Consider the following 24,208-nt stretch of genomic DNA (forward strand, 5'->3'; position numbering starts at 1 on the left):
CTGCGTAGATGACATTCATAAAAATTGCACTCAATAGGTACAAAAAGAATGTCTGCATAGATGACATTCAGTGCCATAGTCTACATTTTTCTTTATGGTCACTTAGAACACATTTGATATTGACTATTGCAGTTTTTTAATGGAGAAACAGAAACATCCCGCCACCATTGTTCTGAAGTTCTTCCTCTAAATTACCTACCTGTTTGCTAGGAAGACTGTGATTACTGGCTATTGTAAAATCATCTTTTTTGTCTATTTCTTGAGCTATATCACTGTCATCTTCATCCATCCACTGATTAACAATTTCATCAAGCTTAGGATTGTTAAACTGCCATGTTCCTGTGAACACATTTAGCACTATACTGAAGTAAACAAGCATGTAATTCATGAGGTGCAGTCCAGGAGATCACAACTTGTGTCAGTAACTCATGTAAACAACAACAGAAAAGAAGGGGTTAATGCAACCAACAACAAAACATTGCTGGCCACTGTGGCTGAGCGGTTTTAGGCACTTCAGTCCAGAACCGCTCTGTTGCTATGGTTACAGGTTCGAATCCTATCTTCGGCATGGATGCGTGTGGTGTCCTTAGATTACTTAGGTTTAAGTAGTTCTAAGTCTAGGGGATTGATGACCTCAGATGTTAAGTCCCATAGTGTTCAGAGCCATTTGAACAAAACGTTATAGGCTTGGCAAGATAAGGAAGTTAAGGTGCGTGTAGAAGCATTCCACTAGAACTGGCCTTGGAGGGTGAGTTTGAAAATTTTCATATGATCTAAGAGACCACACCTTTTGAGTTACAGTTTAATGTCCATTTGATCTTGTGGTCATGAGATGTGAACAGCCACTTGACAAACAAGTTTGAGGTGACCATGTCATGCTCATTTAGTGCAATCCACCTACCAGAATGGGTAGCTGTAGCATGCTTCTGAAAACAATTCAGGCAGGATGGGTAAAGCTGTCACAACCTGGGGCAGAGCGAGACCCACTGTGTACGTGTAGCAGGATGCATGCACTGTTGTTTGTGTACTGTCACAACATCACAGCAGGCTGCTGAGTCTGCCACATATCCAGGTTTACTGTTTACTGCAGCAATGTCCACCCAGGAATCTAAGTGGCAGGCCACCACTAGTGTGACTTCATAGGACTGTGCTAAATGCAACACATCATCTAATGAAAGGTCACGAAGTGTAAAGCCTGTAATTGAAACTCTTCATTGGGAGCAGCATGGATGGTCGTGTCTCTGATCATGCCCTCTGCATAAAATGCTTTGGTGGTAAGCATAAAAAACTTGCATCGGCATCTTAGGCCCTGGAGTTCTGCCGCCCAAGCTTGAAAGGATTGATGCAGTTACTAGCAACGTTGGAAAAACTTGAGGTCAGCAGAAACCACATGACAGCATTTAGTAGTGTCATGTCCTTTACTTTAAATGCTGTTAAGTGCTGTCACAGCCATTTTTCATATGGCTCCCAGTCTGCTCACTTCTCTTCATATGGTAGAAATGGTGAAGTATTTACTGTCGGCTACTGCAGTACTCTGTTCAGAAGGTTTGTGATACCCTTTTGGCTTTCCACTTGCTGAGCTATCAGCTGTTTCATAACAGCAACAAGAGGTGGTTGGGCCATGGTGACTGGAAATAAGGAAATACTGATGGTGGCTGTTCAACACACAAAGTCTGTGGTTCACTGCTAAGGTCCCCATCTTAAAGTGTCAGCCAAATGCTGAAATTCGTACTCAAGTTGACACAGTCTGGTTGATGGAACACAATTCAGTCCACAGTCACCAATTGTGTTGTGGCTCACACAAAAGAACATTGGTTTTTGAATTTGTTATTTGATGCAACACACGATAGCACAATGTACAAGGGCTATCCAGAAAATAACAATCATTTTGGTGTATTGTGATGCTGGGTGTGGTTACAGCTGCCATCTTGATGGTGTAATGTTCCTACACTCACTACACATCCAATGGTGGTAGTGTGTCCTCTGTATTTCTGCTGCTTTACTTTCTGTGATGTGTTAAAATGTGTATAGAAATAGAAAATATAACTCCTTCTGTGGTCTGTTTACTTTCAAACTGCAAAACAGTTCAAATTTATTGCAACCATTCCAATGTATCCAGAAAAAGAGTAATGAGAGAAAACTGAGTGAAGCAGTGGTGCATTGATTTTAAAAATGATCATGCCACTGTTCACTATGAGGATCACAATGGTAGGCCTAGACTTTTGACTGATGAGCTGGTAATGAAAATCAATAACAAAATTCATGAAAATCTGTGTTTCATGATTGTGGAATTTTAGCATCATTTTCCCCACAATTTCAGGAGTTTGGTGCATGAAATGGTGGTGGAGAAGCTTGGTTTGGTTCCCATACATTTTGTGCTAAGTGGATTCCCAAAATCTTAAGAGAAGACCACAAAAAACAGAGACTGGTTGTAGCACTGGCCTTCATCAAAGATCATGAGAAAAATGGTAACAAAGTTATCGATTGTTTCATAATGGGAAATGAGACTTGTGTGAAGCATGTCTGTTGTGAAATAAAAAGGCAGTTAATGGAATGGGGCACACAAATTCTCCCAAGAAACCAAGGAAGTGTTATGAGTTGCTGGCCAGAGTGGCCGTGCGGTTCTAGGCATTACAGTCTGGAACTGAGCGACCACTACGGTCGCAGATTCGAATCCTGCCTCGGGCATGGATGTGTGTGATGTCCTTAGGTTAGTTAGGTTTAATTAGTTCTAAGTTCTAGGCAACTGATGACGTCAGAAGTTAAGTCGCATAGTGCGCAGAGCCATTTGAACCATTTTTGAAGTGTTATGCAAACACTATCAGTAAGAAAAATCATTGCTACTGTTTTCTGGGATTCTAAGGGAGTGATTCTTGTTGATTTCATTGACTGTGGCCCGACAGTTAACTCGGAGAGATATTGTCAAACATTGACAAAGTTAAGGTGGGCGATACAAAACAAGCACTGGGGAAAACTTAGCGCAAAAGTTTTGTTTTCTTCATGATAAAACACATCCAGAAAGTTTTGTTTTATCATGAGAACACGTGTCCAGACATAACCAATCATACCTGAGAGCTGTAACTATGCTTTGGATGGTAGGTGTTTGATTATCCACCATGCAGCATGGATGTGACACCAAGCAATTACCACCTCTTCCCAACAATGAATACATGGCTCACTACAAAACATTTTGGTACTGACATAGAATTTCACACTGGTATAATCTACTGGTTGCAATCACAGGCGACAGATTTCTACAGAGACTGCATTGAAAAACTTGTGCCTCCATGGGATAAGTACCTCAGTTTTAATGATGATTATGTAAAAAAAATAGCCAAGGTATCTCTAAAATGTATATTATGAATTTTGTTATTTTTTTTTTATTTCAAAGCATCTGTTACTTTCTGGATAGCCCTCAAACAATAGCATGAAATTGCCCAGAGGCAATACAAAATTGTTAGCATAAAAAAGTCCAAATTTCGAGGGCTCCACAATAGTTAACGTTGAGAGCATGGTGTAGATTGAGAAAGAGACTCATCTTAGCCTAGATATAGAGAAGTGTAGACATGACTGGTGTTGGCAGTGCTAGTTTTAAGTTGGTGTGTGCAGTTGCTGTTGTAAACTCTCATTGGAGGCCATTGGTGGAGTCTGATTTCAGGCATCACATTCGTGGCTAGTGAGCCTTAGCTCATTACATGAAGTAATGTCTGTCATGTGCTGGTGCGACAAGTTGCTCATGCAACAAGTGTAGCGTACTGATCTCGATTGAGGCAGATGGTGAAAGATTTACCACAATCTTGTTCACTGACAAATTAACCCAGAATATGATTTCTAAAGATACTGATGAATGAAAATTGGGAATATAAGTCAACATTTTGACATTTTCATCTGCGAAATCTTACACTGTCAATAACACAAAAGTGGCAGAATATACTGAATGTGCTGAAACAGGTATCTTCTTCAATCATTTGCTGAATATTAATTCAATTTTCTTCTCTAGAGGTTCATCCTCTAGAGACTTTCTTCCATGTCTGAATTCACTGAACTTAAGAAAACTACAGTCATGAGAGAAGGGAGAGTCTCAAAATACAAACAATCAATGAGAAAGAATCTCCAACTGCAACTGCTCCTTTGACAATTCAATAGGAGACAACTGTCTACAGAGAAAAAATGAAGTTCGCCTTGTCTGAACAACGCCCACTATTTGACATTTGACTGGCTATCCAGATGTTGAAATTAAGAAATGGCTTCTTCAGAGCCACTGACGACTGTGAACACTAAACTCAGCCTGAAGATCACATCTGGAGGGAACTATCAGAACAACTAGCCCCTTACTATCACAAAACTGGGAAGTCTGGAAGTCTCTTATAGATTACAGACAGGAACTCGGGATCTAATGTAAATTTTCTAAAATCAGACTGAAGCATTGTTTAACCTGTGAAATTATGATGAGCTCCAGATGACACAACACATGTATTCCTTCGGTGATTGACCCATCCAGTGCAGGCTCAAGGACCTTGTGTCAGCAAGTCCCAATGCAATTCATGTTGCCCAATTTTTGCAGCATTTCTCTAATTTTCTCTGTTTTGTAATTTGCATTTTAATAATCAGCCTAAGTGAAGAACCATACTATTCCCATTGTTCATAATTCCTTCTTTTTCTTTTAATTTGTGTTCTGATGCTTGTGACACAAACTTTAAAAAAATGCTGCCATTTTCTATTTCCTAAGACTTAAGTGAAGTTTATTGAGCTATTTGCCAAATATCAAGATTACTTTCTTTTCTTTCTCCTAGCATATCATCATTATCCTCTGTGAATACAAAATAATCAGTCTAACTTGTGGCCAGTCTTCTTTACAGATTGTATTATTTGACCCATAATTATATGAAACAGAACTTGTACAAAACACTTCTTTGATAGGTACAGCTGTAATATTTTGTAAACAATTTTCTTTTGGTTGAACAGGATCTGTGGTCACTGTGGTAGCTGTGAAGGCTTTACAGAATCTCTTCGAAATATACAAAATTGGGGTCTTTTTAACACCAATTCAGGCATGGCTTGCTGGTAGCTGAAAATGTGCTTTGAGAATAGCAAAGCAACAGTACTGACTGCATGAAACAAGTTAAGACAGTTGTAAGCCAGGACTCAATTGTGAATATATGCATTTTTCAGGCAATGTGTTACCCAAGCACATTCAAAGAGAAACTCAAAACTTCAATCTGTCGCAGACTTCTCATCACTCTTTATGGTGGTCTGTGAGGTGTATGTGGGTAATCCAACTGTTGGTGCACTGCCCACAAATGGCAGGTATCTAACATCAAGTAATGGTCTGTCTGGCTGACAACTTTGACTTGTCTCTTAGGATCTACTCAGTGTATAGTCCACAAAAGAACAGAATTTAACATCAGATTAGCAATAATCACTATTTTTTATTCATGACCTGCTGAATAAGTAACCATGTCATTCATTACTATCGAACTGTAAGGGAATGGAATTTAAGATGCATATTCATATATGTACAGCATAACATGTGTAGTTTAATAATAATTGTATATCCATATCTCCATTGTTAGATAAAATTCATTCTGAATGTAGTAGTAGATGTTACTGGGTACTGAGTATACCAGTTGCTTAATATGTGTAACTGGTGGCAAGAAAATGTATTGTGGGTTAAATTACTCTTCCAAGTATAATGCATTTTTTGAAAGAGCTTTCGACATTTTCAGGTATTACACCGGCCCCGGCCCCGTTCAACTAGTACCTTCGGGCTGCGATATGAATACACAGTGCCATTGGACAAATTAGCGATGGTGAAGGAATATGTCTGGGCATACTCAGAATGGTCAGAATGTACAAAAAGTTGTGGTGGTGGAACACAAACATCAGTGCCAGAGTGTCGTGAAAAATCTAAAGGTCTAGTTGAAGACTCCATGTGCATTCAGGAGCATAAACCAGCAAATTTAACAAGATCTTGCAATGATCAATTATGCCCAACGAGGTAGGTATTATGCCTGCATTCGCGCTATTTAAAAGTTACCTTTTGTAAGTATAAATTAATTCCACATTTAAGTTTGAGGTAAATGATTGCTTAACATAAAGGGAAGATTGAAATGTGGTAACAGACATCTGTAGTTAAAACTGACAAGTGTATTACTTGATAAATTTACAACTTACATCATTTCTTTACACACCTTTATTGCTCGTGTCCTAAAGACCTAAGTTAAGTAGGCATATTTTCAGTGGTTACTCACTTAATGATGATATTGGGCTGTATAAAGCCATCCAGCAAACTGAACAAATTGGCATTGTGGTTATCATCTGGACTCTACTTCTCAGCAATAACCTGCATGCCACCTTGTGGTTCTTGGTATTTCATGTTATGAAACATTTCTCCCATTTACTGTTGCATTCACAAAAGGTGTTGGGGAAGTAATACTGTTGGTAAGCCTCTGTGTGAGTTCAAACTGCTCTGATTTTTCTGTTTCATTTTATGATAGACATTTGGTAGGAAGTAATATGTTGCCATATATTTGGTAAGAAGTAAATATGTTGCTTGACTCTTAGAATTTTGTTATATGCATGTGCCCATTGACACTTCTTGAAAATGAGAAAGAATTGTGTGTTGTTACAAACACTTGGAATGCTTTGTTGCTCCAGTGATCTACATAATTCATCTTGCAGTCTACAAATGGGTTCCTCTAACCCCAGAAACTTCCATGTACTTGCCTCACGTATTCTGCTACTTGAGTAGTGTAGTGCATGCCAGGCCTATTATCAGTGCAGCACATTTCTCCATTGACGTCAAGAAATTTACTTCTGAGATCTTTACTCAAGCATCTGGAGATGAGGTTGGAAATTGTGATCTGTGCTGCCACAGTTTGTATAATTTTGACAGTGTCAGGATGGTATTCATGCTGACATCTCTGACATACTAGAAGTGTTCCAGAATTTAGATGTTCTGTAAGTATACAGCCACATGCACAGAACTAGTGATCACATAACCACTTGTGAGAAGTTATTATGCAGTTAGTTAACTATCTGATATGGAAGACACTACCTTAACTTAGCCCATTTCAGACAAAAGAACAGAGAAGACACAGATTTTTCTTTTTTAGGAGAGGTGTGTGTGGGAAAGGGGGGAGGAGATATGTAATGATCTTAACTATCTAATTATGAGTTAATTTGAAGATTAGAAGAATACAACAGCAAAACTGTTTGTTCATTGCTTGCTTTCTAAGGCTGATTTAATTTTACATGGCAGTTACACAAGAGTGTGAGGCTGGCAACAGCTCGCACACGTTAAGCATTTGGTAAGACTATTATTACCCTGTATGGTAGAAATTAAAGAAAAGTACATATGTTATTTATCCATATTATGACTGTGACAAAAGCAACAATGATTTTGATATTTCTACAGTGTCACAAAGGAAAGGAGACTGCTTACATTATTAAGGATCCATCTGTCATTGCGTCTTACTTGTATTCTGGAGGACGATGGTTCAAACCTGGGTCAACCATCCTGTTTTAGGTTTTCTTTGATTTCTCTAAATAATTTCAGGCAAATGCCTGAAATGGCATGGCTGACTGCCTTCCCCAGCCTTCCATAATCTGATTGGACCAGTGACCTCGCTGTTTGGTCATCTCCCCCATATCACCCAACCAACCAACTAATCAACCTTGGACTGCTTCCTTACTCTTGAAGTTTCATCATAGTTGAACAGCTTAATTTCAGTGAATGAATAGTTTTTGAAAGTTATGCTCTGCTGTTTGTCAGGAACAAAAATAACAGCGGTCTTATGCAGACTCACAAAATACAACATAGAGAAATGTTTTGAGAAGTGAAAACAAATGTAGATATGTCTAGACTCATTTGTGTCCCATTTTTAATGTGATCATGAGTAACTGAATATATTTGGTAAGAACACAGATTTGTAGTGCAAGTCTCATTTCTTTTGTGCCAGGTCTGACATGAAATTTTCTGGTGAGGATAAGAATATGTCTTCAGTACACCTGCTTATTCACCACCACTGAATTAATTGATTCTGATGAATGTTTTTCATCATAAGAACATGGCAATAGGTGTAAAACAAAGCACACACCCATAGATAGACAGACTCCAAATGAAAATCATTTGGTTGTCAAGAGGAAAATGTATGAAGCCATCAATGGCTGCTGCAGTAGAATCTTATCAAAAGATATTACACAAAACATGAAGAAATTCTGGTTGTATGTAAATGCTGTCAGTGGCACTGAAGCTAGTGTCTAGACACTCATGGATGACACAAGAACTGAAACGGGGGTTATCAAGGCAATAACAAAAATATAAAACACATTTTTGAAGTTTTCCTTTAGTACATAAGATATTTATGTACTGCTCTAGTTTACTTATCACACTAAGAGATGTAGATATTAGTGTCAGTGGCATTGGGAAACAGCTAAAATTATTAAAATTAAATAAGACTCCAGGACCCGATAAGATCCTTATCAGATTCTATGCTGAATTTGCAGCACCCATTGTAAACATTATGTACTTTATATCCTCTGAAAAAATCAGTGGCCACTGATCGGAAAAAAAACATGGGTGACACTCTTCTAACAGAAGTAATAGGGTAACAAAAGTGATCCACAAAACTACTGTCCGATCTTACTAATGTCCATATATTGTAGGACCCTAGAACAAACACTGGTCAACCAGAACATTTTGACCACTGACCTACTATCGATGCAAGCCTGTTCAGACGATAGCAGCATCACCTGCCAAGGAATGACTGCTAGTCAGACAAATGCACATTGCTTGTAGTATCAGTGTGTGTGCTGTCTGTGTGTCAAACTCAGAAGGTACGAGATCTATCTGAGTTTGACTGTGGACAAATTGTGATGGCCTGTTGGCTCAGTACAACTTTTCGGGTGTTTGAAGAGTGCTGTGGTGAGTGTCTTGAACATGTGGCGAAACCAAGGTGAAACCAAGTCCATACGTTGTGGGTTTGGGTGGCTATGCCTCATTACAGATGTCAGTTGTATGCCGGGCAGACTGGGAAAACAGTACAGGTGGCACACTATAGTGGAACTAACATCAACTTTAATGCTGAGCAGAGTACAAGTGTGTCTCCACACACAATGCACCAAACACTCCTAACACTGGGCCTTTGCAGCCGTTGACCCATGCATGTGCTCGTGTTAACATGACATCAGCAACTATGACTGAAATGGGCACATGGCCACTGGCACTGGACATCGGTGCAGTGTCAGAGTGTTGCATGGTCTGATGAATAATATGCTTTCTTCCTCTTCCCAGTGGGAGGGCGCAGATCCGTTGTCTTCCAGGGGAACAGCTCCTTGGCGCCTGTAATGTGGGGTACAGACAAGCTGGTGGACGCTCAGTTATGCCCTGTGGAACATTCACGTGGGCATACATGGGTCCAGTGAAGCTCACGCAAGGCACCATGATGGCCAAGGAGTATGGTACACTGGTTGTAGACCACGTACACCCCTTAATGACAATCATCTTTGCTAACAGCACTGTCATTTTTCAGCAAGAGAATGTGCCATATCGCAAGGCCAGGAGTGTTATGGAGCACCTTGAAAAACACAGTGGCAAGTTCCATTTGATGTGCTGGTCCCCCAACTCACCTGATCTGAACCCGATCAAACACATTTAGGATATGATTGAACATGGTTTCAGAGTTCATCACCCCTTCTCCGGAATTTAAGGGAATTAGGTGACTTGTGTGTGCAGATGTGGTGCCAACTCCCTCCAGCAACCTACCAAGGCCTCATTGCTTCTGTGGCATACATGATGCCACTGTTTTCCTTGCCAAAGGTGGACATACCAGCTATTAGGTAGGAGGTCATAGTTTTCTGGCTGACCAGTGCATTCCGACCTCAAACATAATGAGGTGACTTGAACAGAATGAACCTCTCCATATCTATCAACATAGATTCTGAAAACATCTATCATGCAAAAACCAGCGTGCACTTTTCTCATATTAATAGTGGTCTCAAACATTTGCAGGTGATGAAGCTATCTGTAATGAAATACTGTCCAAAAAAAATTGCACAAATATCAGTATGGTCTGGATAAGATTTCAAAGTAGTTTAAAGATTGGGAACTTGCTTTAAATGTACATAAATGTAAAATTATGCACTTCAAAATCAAAAACAGGTAGTATCCTACGACTATAATATAAATGATTCACTATTAGAATCAGTAAAGTCATGCAAATACCTGTGTGTAACATTTGTGGGGATATGACATGGGCCGATCAGATATGCTCAGTATTAGGGAAGACAGGTGACTTATAAATCACTTGTGTATCCCATCTTAGAATATTGTCAAAGTGTGTGGGATGCATATGAAACTGAACTAACAGATGATATTGAACATATACAAAGAAGAACAGAACAAATGGTTACAGGTTTATTTCCTTCAGAGGAAGGTGTCACTGAAATGTTGAAGGACCTGAACTGGCAGACTCTTGAAGATTGACACAAATTATTCCACATAAACCTTCTTACAAAGTTTCAAGAATGGTTATTAAGTGAAGAATCTACAGACGTTCTTCAGCCCCCTAGGTATGACTTTTGTAAGGAGACTACTGGTAATTATAACATGTACAGAGGCATTTAAGCAGTCATTCTTCCCATGATCCATAGATTATTGGAATGGGAATAAACACTAAAATGTGGTAACAAGCTAATTACTCTCAGCCATGAATATCACAGTGGTCTGCAGACTGTGTATGTAAATGAATTTTGTTACATTTTCCACTCATGTTACTAACATTATCATAGCTTTGGCCTCTAAAGACTTTTATGTTGAGACAACTTTCTTTTACAAATTCTGACTTGCTGAGGTTAAGTGGTAAAAACTATGTCCTTCCATGCCTAAGAGATAAATATTTCAACAGGTTGTAATGTACCCTCTTTCGTCCGGGGTGAAAATCAAATATCAAGCGACAAACTTTCAATTCATTTAAATGCTATTTCAAACCCTGAGATTATGATGATCAATTGACGACACCCCACCAGCTTGGGTGGTCTGTATCTACAACAGACGATGTTAAGCTTAATATTTAGACAAAAGAATAATGTACCCTCTTTCGTCCGGGGTGAAAATCAAATATCAAGCGACAAACTTTCAATTCATTTAAATGCTATTTCAAACCCTGAGATTATGATGATCAATTGACGACACCCCACCAGCTTGGGTGGTCTGTATCTACAACAGACGATGTTAAGCTTAATATTTAGACAAAAGAATGATACATCACAGAATACTAAAACTAATTAAAATACCTTACCTTTAGATGCTGAATTTGGTCTCATTGTCTTGATTCTCGCCATGGTGCGTTCCATCCATCTAACATTGTTAATATTAGGTCTGGGTTTTTGTGTGCTAATGAAAACTGGTACTCGCTTTTTGTTTTACTATTGATTCTTCATTTTTATTAATTTAACTTTTTCACAATAATTTCCATCTTCATATCACATACTATTTATAGATACTCTCTATATAAGACGACAGACTTCCTTCCGTACTCCCATCAACAGTCCACCTTACAAAACCACGCTCTCCCCACAACAGTCCAACTAACTCACTGCAACAGTCACCTTAACAATGTCCGACTCTCTACCTTTCACACACAAATCTCTTTGGCTCACACTGGTGCCAACATATTCTCCAGAAATAAATAAATAAAGTATTTTTTTATGTAAAGAGTATCATTTGAACAATCTCAGTTAAATAAGCATCTCAGCGTCCTCATATCAATAAGTTTTCCATAATGTAATGTAAAATAGCTAAAAAGAGAGAGTTTAGAAATGGCAGTGCAATGGGATCATGTTACCCCAGCCATCATCAGTGGTATCATGCTTCACTTGTACATATGTATAAAATAATTCAAATGTACAAATTCAGAGGTGGCATTGCAATGGGAATCTGTAAACCCTGTCAAATGTAGTGGGAAAATACTTTTCTCACAAATATAAATTAAATAGTAATAAAGTGAATACATGTAAATACTACACAAAGTTTTGTGTTTGTCAGTTCCTGCATGTACTTTATCCTCTAATCCTAATCCACTCTATGCTGACACTCATCCAACCTACCCTTATCACTCTGCCTGGTCTGTCACTAAATACATCAGAATATTCCCATAAAAGTTCCATGAGATCAGATTGTTGTTCCCTAGTTAAACTCTCTGTTTCAGCAATCTTATTTTCTACTATGCTTTGATAATCTTTGTCATCAATAGAAGTCTGTTTTTCAAAAGGATCAGTGCATCTCCCATCATCTAAATAATCCACCCCCCTGATCTGATTATGACTATTACTATTCTTCTCAATGAAGCTCTCTGTATGACAAGACAACCCTGATCAAAGACCACATCTCCAACTTTGAAGGACAAAAGAATTTGACATTTTACTGTTTTACTGAATCTTCCTGTCGCTCCCCTAATTTTAACCCCAACTACTGGTAATTCTGCAAATTCATGGTTTTTATTTATCATATCCCTCAATTTTTCACTGATTCCTGATATCAGGCTTCCAGTATCAATCAAACAATAACCTGTCCAATCATTAATACAAATTTGCATGTATGGGCTTCCTACAATTTCACTCTCCTGCTCACCAACATCTTCATGCATCAAGTCATCTTCTACACTTTTAAAATTCAGATCTTCATTTTGTTTGACATATGCTAAACTATTTTCAGTCTGCACATTGTGCAGAAGACAACTAGGATTCTCAACACAAACATAATTAGACACATTATTATTATCAGTAATCATAGGCAAGTCTTTACATTTTATACCTTTTTTTGCTTTTTCCCACCAAATAGGATATACCTTCTCGCAGATGGATAACAATTGTATCCAAAACATATTATGTTTATTAGCCTCATTAAGGCTGTCCCACTATCTACAAATGAACTCTTGCCCTGGTTTCCTAAGTTAATAATTACCTTCTCTTCATTCGCAATATTAATGTCATCCCTGTCTATCCCCTTGATTACTGGTGATGTATTAACCCATGTGACTGCAGCCTGATCCTCTTTTACTGAATGATTATTTTCTCTAACACTATTACCCTCCTCCTTCATAACTACATCTGCATCATTCTTAATCACAACAAATACTCTTATCTCACTTCTATATTCAATATCGTCACTATCATCAACTGCCTCTTCCTCAGCATCATTTAACATCTCACCATTTGACTCAACTTCCCTAACCTTAGCTACTTCAGCACGACTTCTCACATCAACATCACACTCTACTTCTTCTAATTCTACAGCCTTATTATTCAGTACTTGATTGACTTCTCGCCCACAGAAGTTTTTACATCACTCAGATCTCGATTTACTGCAATTTCATCAGAATACATTAATGCATTTATTCCGAAAGTATCATAACTATTATTAACATAGGAGCACCCACCTACATCCCCCCTCACATCACTTTCTTCCTGCCTAAACAAATTATTCATTATCTCCCCACTAACCTCTGAATCTTCATTACTAATGTGTCTAGAATTATCTTTGTTCATAGCCTTCTCACTGACTTGCTGCCGAAACTGTTTATCAAATGGTCTCTTATCAATTTCCGGTGCTCTTGTCATGTTATTACTATGTCTTTTTCTGTAATCATTTTGCCCATACCTATTCTGATTCCACTTAGCCTGATTTCTAGCATTATATCTGTTCGTCCCAAACTGACAGGCCCTCATTGGGATGGCTCTTAATTTAACCGGCCTTGCCCATTCCCATCTTGTCTTCTATCTGGATTTTCCGATTGTCTATTTCTGTTCCCACCATAATAATTACCTCCCTTATTCTCATGTTGACGCCAGTTGCTATTCTCTCCTCTATTGAAATCTCCCTGAAAATTACCTTGACGATCCTGCTGATTATTCCCATTATGATTATTTCGCCTACCATTATTCCCATTATTAGAATTTTGGTTCCACCTTCCATGATTTTGTTCATAATGATGCCCATCAAATCTTTTGCTTCTTTCTAATGCATGATCCAATTTCTCCACGTAATTCAAAAATTGTTCAACTGAATCATCTGGCCCATATACCAAGTCCCACTGAACTCTATTTGGTAACTTCCTTTTTAGAGCGTCTATTTGCGTTAGTCCATCAAAAGGTCTGTCTAAATGCGCCAACTTTCTTAGCTGTTTCTCGCAAAATTCCCTCATTGTACCATCACATTCTTTATAATTCGCCCCATTAAGAAAATCGCTTTTGATTTGGCCTGAGCAGACGCTGAGAAAAATTTGTTCAAAAAACTTTTTTCGAATTGACTATAGGTTAAATCAGAACTGGCGGTTAGATTAGCCCGCGACAATGCTTCTCCATCTAAGAATTTTTTAACAAATTTGATCTTTACAGTGTCACTCATTTCGAACGAAAAATTGTCACAACTGTTCATAATGAAATCAACTGCGTGTAATTTTCCGTCTCCCGGATAATTATGCACGTTTGTACCTGGCCAAAATCCGTTAAATGAAGTCGCTACCGATTTCATAGCTAAATTATCCCGAATTTCATTTAATTGTTTCTGTAGTCGAACTACCGCATGCTCATTGTCTTTAATTACATTGTTACAAGAATCTACATTATGTTCAATAATTTTCACTTTTTCTGTTACCTTGTTTTCGAACAATGACAATTTGTCATTGACATTTTTCGTATGTAAGTCAATTCTGGTAATCATTTCCCTATCTTTAATTTTTCTCTCACTCGAAAATGATTCAAAATACTTCGCGGGTTCTTCCACTTCCCGTTTGATTGTTAATTCGACTTTATGGAGTTTATCTTCCACATTGTCTACCCTATCTTCAATTTCGTCTGTTCGCTCCTCCAAACTGGTTTTCGTCTCTTTCATTTCCGATCTGATAGTTGAACATTCATTAAAGAATTCCTTAGACAATTGGCTATTTTCTTTTAAAAGCTTCTCTTCTAAATCAGACACTTTCTTTTTCATACTTTTCGCGTTTTCTGTAATTACATTATTCAAGAAACTAAATTGTTCAGAACATTGCTTATTCAAACAACTAAACCATTTGTTCAAAGTATCGAATTGTTCAGCATTCTGTGTTAACAGTAATTGCAACATAGCAAATATATCTAATTCTTCAACCTTTCCTTCCGATTTTTTACCTGCCATTTCTGTAATAGCACTTGCTTGAACACTTTTGATAGACTTTTTATCCCCCTGCTGATTTTGTTCCAACTCATCTGTCATGGTCATTTTTAATCGAATTAAGAAACTCTTGCTCCAACAAAACACCCAAAATGTCAACAATACAAATAACTTAATAGGTGTACTTATCTCGTTTTTCCGCGTGGTCCCACGTCCGTTATTATTTACTTTTCTTATTCTTGTTGGGTTGTTACTTCCGTTTGTCAGTAGATTATATTTCCTTTCATTTAGATCGTTCTCCTCTTCTTTCTAATACATTATTAGTCCATACCTGTTAACATAAAATGAGTATCAGTCCAATAATGCAATGGATCCCGGACAAGAGCCCCCAATTGTAATGTACCCTCTTTCGTCCGGGGTGAAAATCAAATATCAAGCGACAAACTTTCAATTCATTTAAATGCTATTTCAAATCCTGAGATTATGATGATCAATTGACAACACCCCACCAGCTTGGGTGGTCTGTATCTACAACAGATGATGTTAAGCTTAATATTTAGACAAAAGAATGATACATCACAGAATACTAAAACTAATTAAAATACCTTACCTTAAGATGCTGAATTTGGTCTCATTGTCTTGATTCTCGCCATGGTGCGTTCCATCCATCTAACATTGTTAATATCAGGTCTGGGTCTTTGTGTGTTAATGAAAACTGCTACTCGCTTTTTGTTTTACTATTGATTCTTCATTTTTATTAATTTAACTTTTTCACAATAATTTCCATCTTCATATCACATACTATTTATAGATACTCTCTATATAAGACGACAGACTTCCTTATGTACTCCACTCAACAGTCCACCTCACAAAACCACGCTCTCCCCACAACAGTCCAACTAACTCACTCCAACAGTCACCTTAACAATGTCCGACTCTCTACCTTTCACACACGAATGTCTTTGGCTCACATTGGTGCCAACATATTGTCCAGAAATAAATAAATAAAGTTCACATTATAGAATAATATAATAAAAAAGATTTGGGCAAAATTAAATACTACATACAATAATATTAAATAAAAAAATCATAGAAATGAAATCGGTGCACAGACCCTGCAAGGGCAGATGCAACTATAAGGGTGGTATCGCACTCTTCAGAAGTCTGTTGCATTACAAGGTCCAGGAGCTAAAAAAAATTGTACTGTGAAAGTTTGCTGATTAAGGTTTGCTAAATCCAGTGATGAATTTCATGAGATTAATTCCACCATTTATTTTATCACACTTATTGGCTTCAGTAGTAGCAATAATTCTTCACTCACTTCTTTCGATAGATATGAGGTATTATCAAAAAGAAACAGGAATTTTTATTTTTCTTAAATAATCCTTATTTATTCATCAACATTAGCTTTGTCCCCTTCAGAGTATTACCCATCAGATATAAAAGATTTGTACCAGGACTTTTTCCTAATCTTTGAAACACTTGTGGAACACACTTCACATTATGATGTTCAGTTTCTTCAGCGATTCTATTTTTATCTCATGAACGGTGGCTAAACCATGTCTTTTCATGGTTCGCTTCAGCTTTAGGAATAGAAAGAAGTTGCAGGGGGCCATGTCTGGCAAATATGGGGGCTGAGGCAACATAATGGTTTTGTTGTTTGCCAAAAAATTGTGAATAATTGTTGAGGTGTGAGCAGGAGCATTGTTATGATGTGTTTTCCATGACTGGTCTTGCCACAGTTCTTGTCATTGTCCTTGGATTGCTTCATTCAAATGGCACATAACTTCCATGTAGTATTCCTTATTGTCCATACAACCAGAAGGAAGGAACTCTTGATGCACTGTCCCATTGTAATCACAGAAAACAGTGAGAACATTCTTCACGTGTGATCAAACGTTTCGAATTTTTTTTTATCTCAGCTCCTTAGGTAGCTTCCTTTGGAACAATTGGGTTTTGTTTTCATTTTCATACCTATCTACCCACTTTTCATCACCTGGTTTACCTTCTTCTTGACCCCCTTTGAAACAGTTATACCACTTGTAAACTTTTCTCTTACTCACAACAGATTTTCCAAAATCCACAGTTAACATGTCTGTGGTGTAATGCAAATTCTTTGATCCATCTTTTTAGAAAGTAAAAGTTTGCCAAGCACTGAAAATGTGTAACATTTTTGACTGTCAACAGTAAACTAAGTATTGGAAACAGTGGAAAATGCAAACATACATCATGAACATATTTACCCACAAGATAAAAAAATTGAAAATTGGATGTATGAGACCTGTGAAATTAAAAAATTCCCATTACTTTTTTATCACACCTCATACAAAGAATGTACATTACATGCTTGTGTTCCGATGAGAAAAGACGAAAATTGACAAATAATTCTAGAAGTTAAAGATAATTACAATTTTGCAGAAAACAAACAGCTTCACCACCTCCATGTGAAGCAAGGCAGCATTCTGACAAAAATTTAGCTTCTACTTTATGCTGTAGTAGTTCTCACCAGTATTGTTCTTCTCTTTTCAACCTCTTTGAAAAGTTCAGAATGAATACACTCACCCTTCTGATCCAGAAGTGACAATACAACCATGTTTTTCTTGAGGACCATACTGTCTTTATTTTTGGTTAGACAAACATTTCCATTTTTGCTGTTGTTAAAATCTTCTTTGATAAAGCTTTAAAATACTACACAATCCTACACACACAACCCTAAATAGTATTATTATTATCAGCTAAAAACTGCCCAAAAAATTGGGCAGTGACACTGTGAGTTCTCCAACAGCGCACGGCCCATAGCATGCGGTGCATATCCTAACTGCTTCATGGTACCAGGTTTTTACTTCTTTCAATTCTACTATATAGTTAGGCTATAGTTAGGCTTCCATACAACTAAGATATTCATAATAATGACAATTTGATAAACAAGTTTTTCATTTTCATGTTCTACAATAAACATGAAGTGAAAGTGATAAATGTGTAAAATATCTGTATATAAAACAAAAGTGTAACATTATTTGCACTGCTTAAAGTTTCTTTCAATTATTTTCTTGACCAGATGGTGGACTGGACCTTGGCATGCCTGCTCTGTATCATGTGGTGAAGGTGGAATTCATAAGCGGCTAGTCTTCTGTGTAGAAGAGAAAATTCCAGGAGATGCAAACAGTCGAGATCAACGTAGGCCAGATTCTGACTGTGCACACCTCACTCGTCCACACAATCAGGAATCTTGTCCACAGTTGCCACCCTGCATCGTTAAAGTGCAGCAGAGTATAACATCGTCACAAAATTCCAGTATGCACAACGGTCCAAAACGAAATGGTACCAGGGGACGGAGGCCTTATTATGTTGGTGGCAGACGTCGGCCATCAGTGCCCAGCCCAAGAAATAATAATAATGATATGCGACGAAGAGGATGGGCTGTCGGGGCCTGGAGTGAGTGTTCTGTAACTTGTGGTATTGGTATCCATCGAAGGAAAGTTGTCTGCGGCCATCCAAGGGGAAAATGTGACCCAAAACAGAAACCTTATGAGACGAAGTCGTGCAATATGAATGATTTCTGCCACCTTCACTGGATTACAGGTAATTAACTGTAATAGCTAAGATTATTCCAGTTAAATGAGCCACTTGAAACTAGATTTAAATTATTCATATTATAATATGACTCACCAGGAATTTTTATTATTTTTAAGGCCCTTGGAGTCAATGCAGCAAAACATGTGGACGAGGACCATCATACAAGAGAAGAGAAGTTCGCTGTGTGGATAAAAACACCAACAGACCTGCAGAAGGTTGTTTCCCAGTCAACAGGCCCCTTAGGCGGGAAGTCTGTCATCCATTGCCTCCTTGCCCAACCACCTCTCTTCATCCACCAAACACAACACCTGGCAGGCACAGAAGTAAGTAATAGCTGCTACTTTTAATACTCATTTTGTAGTTAGAAAAACATTATATTGGAACAGTAAGAAAACTTTCAGGCACAGGATAAACACTTAATTGATATCTATTCAAAGTTTTTCTCATTTATAGTTTAAGTATATTTGGAGTGACAGAAAACATGCCCCCATTTAAGGATGATAAAACTGCTACTGACTATGTACAATAAATGTACTGATCAGCTGCTTAAGATCTCAGTATTGAGCCCATGTTCCTTTTAGAAGAACATTGGCTCACTAAGAAAATGTGGCATTGAAGTCACATGAAGCTGAGACAGATGAAGGTTAGAGAGCTGTAATGTTCGATGACAGACTTCAGTCTTTAATTAATAGAATTTGTAGTAGTTTTGGAAGGTTAAAGAGTATACTGTTAGAGTTGCCAAACAAAGTGTAATGATCTGATGACAATATTGTTTCCTAATTAGACGAGTCATGTGATTTTGAATATACACATGCAAGTGTTTCCAGCTACGTATTATTCACATATAAACAAGTTCAGAACTCCACGTTACCTTTTCCTAAATATTTGTACAGGGATTATTTTCCTTCTTGGCATTATTTACCAGTAAAGCTGAGGGGAGAGGGTTCTGGTTGGCAATATTGTATAATAGTGTTGAAGAATATTTACTTTTTTCAGTATATTCCTTATTTTTTTCCCCCTTGTTCTGGAAGTAATTATCCACTGTATTATATAACCATGACTTTTCATTACGTGATCATACAAACTTTCAGTACGGCTATCAGATTACACAAAATGCTTTGCAGATATTTTACAAACCATTTTGGTGATATGCATTGTTGAAAAATATTCCTCATCGAAGAATTAACATTAATTATCCTGAGGCTTTTCTTCAGCAGCCCTGCAATGTTGGTTGCTCCATGACAAACTTGCTATGACATAAAGTTGCCTGCTGGTGAATCCCAAACACTGCACACTGCCCAACACAAAACATTTATTTGTACTACCATATAAGATTTTATGCAAAAATCTGTCTGCACACATAATTTAAAGCACATTCTCAAACATAAAATTAAAAAACAATGCCTTCACTCATTTGTAGACAAGGATACAGAAAACTTCAACTCTGACTATTGATGGAAAATCCCAAATTTAGCTACACAAAAATTCTGTATGGTCCAAAGAGAAATGATGCAAGAAGACCAACCGAGAGAACAAAAGATATAACGGATGTTATAGACACGAGAACAATACTCTCAGTCATGAAAAAAGAGGTAACAAACACTAAAAGAGATTGTTTATAGCAGTTCCCTGATAATTTAGGTCACAAGAAGGAAGTTACAAATGAGATAACATCAATATCTGCTACAGATGCAGATAGCCTAGTTTATAGCATTCCACTTAAAATAGGTAAGGGAATGTTGCAAGAACTCTTTGAGAACAAGCCTAGTTATCTGAACTCTTAAGTACAATAAAATGCTTAAAGATGGAAAGTTCTGGCTTTCATAATTTCATTACTTCTCTATCAACTCTGAGAAACAGAAATCCCATCAGTCTTGGAGATTACCATAATATTTTTGATTCTAAAGCTTAAAGCCAGATAATCTGCCCATGACATGAAAAGTCTCTATCGAATTTCATTGACAAGTATTGTGGCTAAAACAATAAGAATAATGCTAGATAATGGAATAAATCTTTTTCTTGACAACAAAGAAATTTTATAAAAGAAAGAAGCAAGTTTTCAGGATATAAAAAAAATTTTTGCAATTCACTGAACATTTTAAGAACGTGATGAAAAGAATAATGGTATTTAGTTTAAGTTTAATAAGAATCTGAACTATCAAGGGATGCACATAGACCTATAAATGGGCTGGAAAAGGCACACAGCAAATGCAGCTAACACAGCGAAGAGCACTTGAAGCACCTTAGGAGTTGCTCAGTTTCTGTTGCTGTACATAACTGAAGTACTTATATCAGGTGATGTACATGATGATTATAATGAGAGGTCCTGTATCAAAACGCTGCAAAAAAAAAAAAAAAAAAAAAAAAAAAAAAAAAAAAAAAAAAAAAAAAAAAAAATTGCTCAAAAGAATATCAAATATGAACAGAACCCTGTCTAGGTAGTGCCACATTGGAAGAGAAAAATTGGTTTTTAATTGACCTGAGATCAAAAACCATATAAAAAGAAATAGTTAAATCAGTTTTTTAATTTTTTGAGGCTGGTGCAAGACGTGTTCAGTATACTGCCCACCGTTTTCTGCCACATGTTGAATTCGAGAAACAGCATTTGCAACAATAAATCAGAGTGTCTCAGGAGTCATGTTCAGAATGTGTTGCACAGTGAGTGTATTCAATTAAACTATGTTTGCAATAGGAATGCTGGACACAGCATCTTTTCGATAATGCCATAGCCAGAAATTACACAGATTAAGATGCGGTGATTAGACCACTAGGCTTAGGGAAATTATGGCTGATAATTCTAGCATTTCCAAAATGCCTCTGCAGCAGCTCCTTCCCAGACTGTGCAATGTGTGGAGGATACCCATCTTACGTAAAAATGATTCTATTCATACATCCACACTGTTGAATGGTTGGAATGATGATGGTGTGCAAAAGGCTCTCATAGCATTTGTCAGTGACAGTGCAAGTAACAGGACTTGCAGGACCCATCTCCTAAAAAATATGACCATACAATAAACAATGCCATCAACCTGAAACACACAGTTCCCTTTGCAGAATGAAGTCGTACCAGTTGATGTGCGAGTGGATTTTCAGTTGCTAGTATTCTGCAATTCTGTGGATTGACATGTTCTTGGAGGTGGAAATGGGCTCTGACTGTCCTCAGAATGTTCCATGACCATTCATTGTCCATGTCCATGCGAGCAAGAAGTTCTAGAACAAATATTTGTCTTACTGGCTGGTCAGCATGTAGCAACTCCTGAACATGGTTAATTTTGGACGATGGCCATGCAGGATGTATCGTAGAATTGCATGCACTATACTCACAGGTATGTCTCACATTACGGCGGTTTACCATGCACTGCATGTTTGCACGCCACTGCTTAACCCCTCCTGTAATGTAGTGGCCATATCTTGCTGATGTTGCATCAGTTGTCTTCCTCCTTCTACCACACTGCACTCCAAAATATGTGTCTTTTTGATTTTCATATCATTTACTCCAGACCATTTACAGACATCGGACCAGTGACTTTTTTCATACTCTTGAGTGTCTGGAACTTCTGCAGAGCTACTGGCACACCATCACCATTCTTGTAAAACATCTTTACCAGCAATGTGTGAGCCTGCATTGAGACAGTCACAATGAGTGTGTCAGATGAAAACTGAGGAACAGCTGTGTGCCCCACATCTTTTATTCTGCCATTTAGAGTGTCATCTAGTGGTAGAATTTTTTTTCTGTTTTTCCCTATATCATTTCCTCCTTATTTGATAATATTCCTTTCATATTTCTTGTCATTTTAAGCAGTATTTTTTACAACATTTTGAAACTGGAACTTTAATTATAATCTCCCTGTATATCCATTAAAGTTGGTCCTACAATCAACCTATGCACATGTTTACTAGAGCAATTGAAGCAACACTATTTTCTGCCTTTAAGGTCTTTATAAATACTGCCTGAAATTTTTTATCAAATTTTGTACAATAAGGAAAATTTGTCAAATTGCCATCAGAGATCCATTGATTACCTCATAATGACACGTGCGACTACTCTTTTTTTTTCTCGTTTGTTAATTAGCAAAAAAATGCAACATTATAAGGCATCATCAAATGGGGCATTGTGTTGGAAAGCCAAAACGATTATTTTTCACAAATGTTAAGAGAATTAAATAAATTAAAGTACATACAGAACTATCTGATCTTCCTGAACTGTGTGTTTGCATTGTTTCATCACTCTGTAGGACTGATTGCACTTCTCCTTATCAAATACATCCCAAACAATTTAGCTATGTCCAACATTAAAATTTTTGATTCATTCAGGCGAATTACAAGAACCACTTCCAAAGCCACCTTGACTCAAGGGTGCCACATTATGTTACTCCTCTGCATTTGACCTTCATCATAGTAGAATACTCATCGAGTTGTCTTAAAACACATTATTTCTCTGGAGTTGCTATGGAGAATGTCCATAAATACTTTTCTTCCATAAACAGTAAATATTGCACAAGGATAGTCACAGTAACAACTGGGAACATCAAAGTCCATGTCAGTTTGTTATCAATAGGATACTGGCAGTGCTGAAAAAGGTAAAAGAAAATGCTTTCTACAAAAGTCAGTGTTAGCAGTCTATCTTAGGAGAATAAAAACATGTACCAGTAGATGTAGTGAAGCATTATAGTTGATCATAGTGCTGCAGTGAGAAAATTGACATGCCCACCAGATGATGAACTGCCTGAACAGTCCAGAACATCAACTTACAATCCATTTCTTGACTAAAGCATGGCACAGGAGGTACGATGCTACCATGCTCTATCACATGAGGTACTTGTTCCTTTCAAGAAGTACTGGTATGAATATGAACATGAGTACAACCTTTGTTGATATTGAGCTATCTACTTCCATGTGGCTAGCTGGAGGGATTCACAAGTGAGCTATAGTGTTATCCTGTGCCAGAGATCCCAAATTATTCTCTGATGAAGAGGAACAGTACACATGAAATTGACCTTGTTGGGGCCAAAGGCATTAAGTGATGGGGATCAGAGTTTACTTATTAAGAATCCTAATTTCTGTTACATTGTTCTCTGTTGGTTCCTCCATCTCTAAGTTGTGTGTAATTTCTTAGAGCAGCAAGAATTGTGGTTCTTCAGCAATGGAAGAAATTTTTTCCTCAGTTAAGGAGGTTCCCAGTTTTGGAGCAATTGGCATGGATATGCCTTCTGCATACAGACTATAAGTAGTGGATGAGCGAATCTCATGGCTGCATCCAATGTCCTCTTCTTCCAGGAATGGGCACAATGGCTGCTGTTGCCATTACACTCATTGTTCTTGTTGCTGTAAATATAATTATTGCTGACATAGTTTGCATCAAAAGAACCACTGTTTTTATTCAGATGTTAGCTATCGTTATTCTTCTTTTGCTGTCAACTCTTGATGTCACAGGCTTAGTGATTTTACTGCTTGATGAGAGGCCCCAATTTGGTACGAGAT

At 37.5% G+C, this 24,208-nt stretch overlaps 1 protein-coding gene across 1 annotated transcript in view; it reads left to right on the forward strand.

Moving 5' to 3' along the window:
• LOC126282419 (A disintegrin and metalloproteinase with thrombospondin motifs 12-like) overlaps positions 1–24,208 on the forward strand; it is a 1,083,163-nt gene that overhangs the window by 1,019,240 nt on the left and 39,715 nt on the right. The window contains exons 18-20 of the mRNA XM_049982077.1: positions 5,727–5,998; positions 18,210–18,733; positions 18,844–19,050. Coding sequence (XP_049838034.1) covers positions 5,727–5,998; positions 18,210–18,733; positions 18,844–19,050 — 1,003 coding nt within the window. The remainder of the gene's footprint in view (positions 1–5,726; positions 5,999–18,209; positions 18,734–18,843; positions 19,051–24,208) is intronic.

This window comes from Schistocerca gregaria, chromosome 7 (genome assembly GCF_023897955.1).
Source record: "Schistocerca gregaria isolate iqSchGreg1 chromosome 7, iqSchGreg1.2, whole genome shotgun sequence".
NCBI lineage: Eukaryota > Metazoa > Arthropoda > Insecta > Orthoptera > Acrididae > Schistocerca > Schistocerca gregaria.